The following is a 4,045-nucleotide window of genomic DNA, read 5'->3' as shown; positions in this document are numbered from 1 at the left end:
TTCCTTCCTTTTTCCTTCTTTCTTTCTTTTTTTTTTTTTTTTTTTTTTTTTTTTTTTTGAGAGTGTTTCAAGACAGAGTTTCATTGTGTAGCCCTGGCTGTCCTGTAACTTGCTTTGTAGATGAGGCTAGCCTCGAATTCATGAGATCCTCCTGGCTGTGATGCCCAAGTGCCGGGAATAAAAGCATGCACTGCCAACACTGCCTGACTTGAGACAGGATCTTTCTATATAGCCCAGGCTGGCTTCAAAGTCAATCTTGCCTCAAGCTTCCTAGCTGCTCAGATGTACGAGTGTGAGCCAGCATTCCCAACTGTATTATTTATGTATTAGTAATATGTGTTAATATAGCATAATTGTGATTGATTTATAATATCAAATCATAATATCAATTTTGCATGTGGCTATAGTTATTAACAACATACTGATATTTTCGGGGTTAATAATTACTGGTCAGTTTTATTTTCTGAGGACCTTCTTTAAGCTAGCCTGTTTGCCACTTTCATTTGTTTTTTTCTTGTAGTGCTGGGAATAGAATCTAGGGCCTCAGACATACCAGGCAAGTGCTTTTCCACTGAGCCACACCCCAGCCTCTCACTGGGGGATTCTAGACAGGGGCTCTACCACTAAGCTATATTCCCAGCCCTTTTGGTTCTTTTGTATTTTTGTTTTTGTTTTTTTGACTTTTGAGACAAGATCTTGTATAGCCCAGGCTGGCCCTGAACTAGCTATCTGCCTGAGAATGACTTTGAAGTCCTGATCCTCCTACCTCTACACCCTGAGTTCCAGGTTTCTGGTGTGTAGCACTTTCTAGTCATGTTCTGAGGGAGCACAGCAGTGTTCTGAGGGAGCACAGCAGTGCTCTGAGGAACATGGGGTAGCTGGCCATATTTTAGAGAGCATGAAACTGAGGCTCCCAGCCGGGCATGTGGCATATACCTGTATTCTCAGCAGTCAGAGGACTACACAGTCGGAGGGTTTCTGTGACCCAGCCTGGTCTTGACAAGAAAGGGAAGCCCTGTCTCAAAATCTCATAGGGCTAGGAAGATGGCTTGCTGTGTAAACTTGAGGACCTGAGTTTGATTTCTCCAGAGCCCATACATAAAGACTGGGCATGGGAACATGCCTGAAATTCAAGAACTGGAGAGGCCGAGACAGGCTGGTCCTTGGGGCTTGCTAGCCCGCCTGCCTATCCAAGTTGGTGTGTTCTAGGTTTCGAGGACGACCCTGTTTGAAAAGTAATAAGAGTAGAGGCCATTAGGTGGCTCAGTGGGTAAGGCGCTTGCCACCAAGCCTAACAACCTGGCTTCCATCCCTGGAAACTTCATGGTGGAAGGAGAGTCTTACCTCTCAAGGTGTCCTGCAGGCCTTGACAGTACCCTGACACCCACAAAGTAAATAAAGCATAGATAAAGGAGCAAGAGATAAGGATACTTAACACCCACTTCCAGCCTCTGCACTCATGTTACACAAGTGCACACACACACACACACACTGAGGTTCCAAGGTGAGGTCAGCTGGCTAGGTGACTGGTTCTTCTGTGTCTTCCATGTGACCTTAGATGTTCCAGCTCTGTGACTCAAGACAAAGTCCACTAGGTTTTTCCCAGATCCTTAAGGCTGAAGTCTGGGAGGTGTCTAGCCAGGGTGGATGGAACCTGTGTGGCCACTGAGGGCACATTCTGAGCCACCCTCCCCTCCCTTCCATTCTACGAAGGGGAAAACAAAGGTTTTGTTGGAAGGGACAGGATTTGCTTCAAGACACGGGGTAGCCAGAGTCAGCCTCCATCACAGGAGAACACGCCTGTGCAGAAGGGGCTTGCCGGGTCCTGGATGCTGGTCCAGCACTTCTTCCTTCCTTCTTTCCTTCCTTCCTTCCTTCCTTCCTTCCTTCCTTCCTTCCTTCCTTCCTTCCTTCCTTCCATACTTCCTTTTTTTCCTTCTTTTTGGTTTTTCAAGACAAGGTTTCCTCTTTGTAGCCGTGGTGTCCTGGAACTTGTGTGGTGTCCTGGAACTTGTTCTGTAGACCAGGCTGTCCTTGAACTCACAGACCGCCTGCCTCTGCCTCCTGAGTGCTGGGATTAAAGGCGTGAGCCGTCACCTCCCGGCTAGTGCAGCATTTCTTTCTGGCATCAGCTGGCTGGGGAAAGACCAGCTTTGCTGCCTCCTTCCTGTCATCTTCTGTCTCTCCCTCCTGCAGGGACACGTGGAAGAGCTGTGGGGCCTGGCCACGCATCCTAGCCGGGCACAGTTTGTGACCTGTGGGCAGGATAAGCTGGTGCATCTGTGGAGTTCAGAGGCCCACCAACCCCTGTGGAGCAGGACCATTGAGGTAATGGGATGGGAATGCAGACATAGGAGTCTGCAGAAATTGCTGCTGTTCGGACCTCAGGGCTCAGCACATCAGATGGATGCTACACATGATCTTTTTAAGAAGGGTATCTTGCCAGGCAGTGGTGGTGCACACCTTTAATCCCAGCACTCAGGAGGCAGAGGTACTCAGATCTCTGAGTCCAAAGGCAGCCTGGTCTACAGAGTGAGTTCCAAGACAATCAGGGCTACACAGAGAACCCTGTCTCAAAAAACAAAAACAAAATGAAAAAAAAAAAAAAAAAGGCATCTTGCCAGGCAGTTCTTATGTTAGCACGCTCAAGAAACGGGAATGGCCCCTGGTGGTTTCTGGAAGGCGTGGGAGAGCAGAGAGGACCTCAGGCTATGCTAGTTGGTTCTGAGGCTAGGGAGTACCTGGTCTTTGGGACCCCACCTTTTTTCTCTTCCTTTCCAGGACCCTGCCCGTTCAGCTGGCTTTCATCCCAGCGGCTCTGTCCTGGCAGTGGGCACAGTGACCGGCAGGTACTGCTGAACAGACCAGACCTTTACCAGTTTCTTTTTCTCTTGCCCTAAAGCCCTTAGAGCCCCTCACATTCTAAACCAGCTGCTTCAGTCCTAAGGGCCTGCCTGTAGCCCCGCCCCTTGCAGCCGGTGTATCCCCGTGTGGGGCTCTGCCCGCCTATTTGAAATGGCATGGACTTCTAAGTGGCAGGAGGACAGAGAAGAGGAAAATGTTGTTCAGCTCTGCCCATCCTAGCCTGACCCCCTGACTCCCCACTCCTCACGGTCTGGCTCCATCCAAGGTAGCTTGGCCCTGCCCCTCAATTCTGCCCTGCCTTATCAACAACAGCTCATCCGCCCCCCCTCCTCCCTTCAAGGTGGTTGCTACTGGACACAGACACCCATGACCTGGTGGCTATCCACACAGATGGGAATGAGCAGATCTCCGTGGTCAGCTTTTCCCCAGGTAGGCCTGGGGTACTGGTGAGGCAGGGTCATTGGGACCAAGGTTCAGAAATGCAGACTGGGGGGGTAAAAGGCTACAGTTTCCCCCCCCCCATGGGAGGGGCTAGTCATGGAGGGAGGCGGAGCCTGGGACTGTGGAGGAGGGGATGAGTCTGGGAGAGAAGGGGGCAGAGTCTGGGTGCCTCCTCATAGCCCCTCCCCCTCCCCAGACGGGGCGTACCTGGCTGTGGGCTCCCACGACAACTTGGTGTACGTGTACACGGTGGACCAGGGTGGCCGCAAGGTCAGCCGCCTGGGCAAGTGCTCGGTGAGTGGGCAGTGGTCCCCAGCCCGCGCCACCACCCCAACCAGTGGGGTGCAAAATTAACCATTTTTCTACCCCAAGGGAACTACAGCTTCAGAACTCAGCTGATTTTTTTTTCTTGCCCTGACTATGTCAAGGCGTCTCAGATTGCCCCCATCCTCATCTCTTACTGTGTTCTTAGTCACCCCTTTGTGAAGCCCAACCCTCACTTTCCAAGCCCCGACCTCATTTGTAGCCCCGCCCCTGCATCCTAAACCTCTCCCTCCATCCAAAGAGCACCTCTGTGTAGCCACGCCTACCACGTTCAAACCCCACCCCCTGTGTGGAGTTTTCCCCATTGTCTGAGCGCTTTTTGTCAGCCCCACGCTGTCATGGTCTGGCCCCGCCCGTAGTAGTCTGGCCCCGCCCCTACTCTCAGAAGGCCTTTGTATTCCCCCCCCCCCCCCCC

At 51.6% G+C, this 4,045-nt stretch overlaps 1 protein-coding gene across 2 annotated transcripts in view; it reads left to right on the top strand.

The window, feature by feature from the left end:
- LOC126490983 (echinoderm microtubule-associated protein-like 2) overlaps positions 1-4,045 on the top strand; it is a 25,878-nt gene that overhangs the window by 17,740 nt on the left and 4,093 nt on the right. For both annotated transcript variants that reach the window (XM_050126344.1, XM_050126343.1), the window contains 4 exons: positions 2,197-2,328; positions 2,782-2,849; positions 3,206-3,294; positions 3,503-3,600. In XM_050126344.1, the coding sequence (XP_049982301.1) occupies positions 2,197-2,328; positions 2,782-2,849; positions 3,206-3,294; positions 3,503-3,600 (387 nt within the window). The remainder of the gene's footprint in view (positions 1-2,196; positions 2,329-2,781; positions 2,850-3,205; positions 3,295-3,502; positions 3,601-4,045) is intronic.

The sequence above is a fragment of the Alexandromys fortis genome, unplaced genomic scaffold (genome assembly GCF_014885135.2).
Source record: "Alexandromys fortis isolate MF-2015 unplaced genomic scaffold, M_Fortis_MF-2015_v1.1 scaffold_240, whole genome shotgun sequence".
In the NCBI taxonomy this organism is placed as follows: domain Eukaryota; kingdom Metazoa; phylum Chordata; class Mammalia; order Rodentia; family Cricetidae; genus Alexandromys; species Alexandromys fortis.
This window is presented reverse-complemented; position numbering and strand designations above follow the sequence as displayed.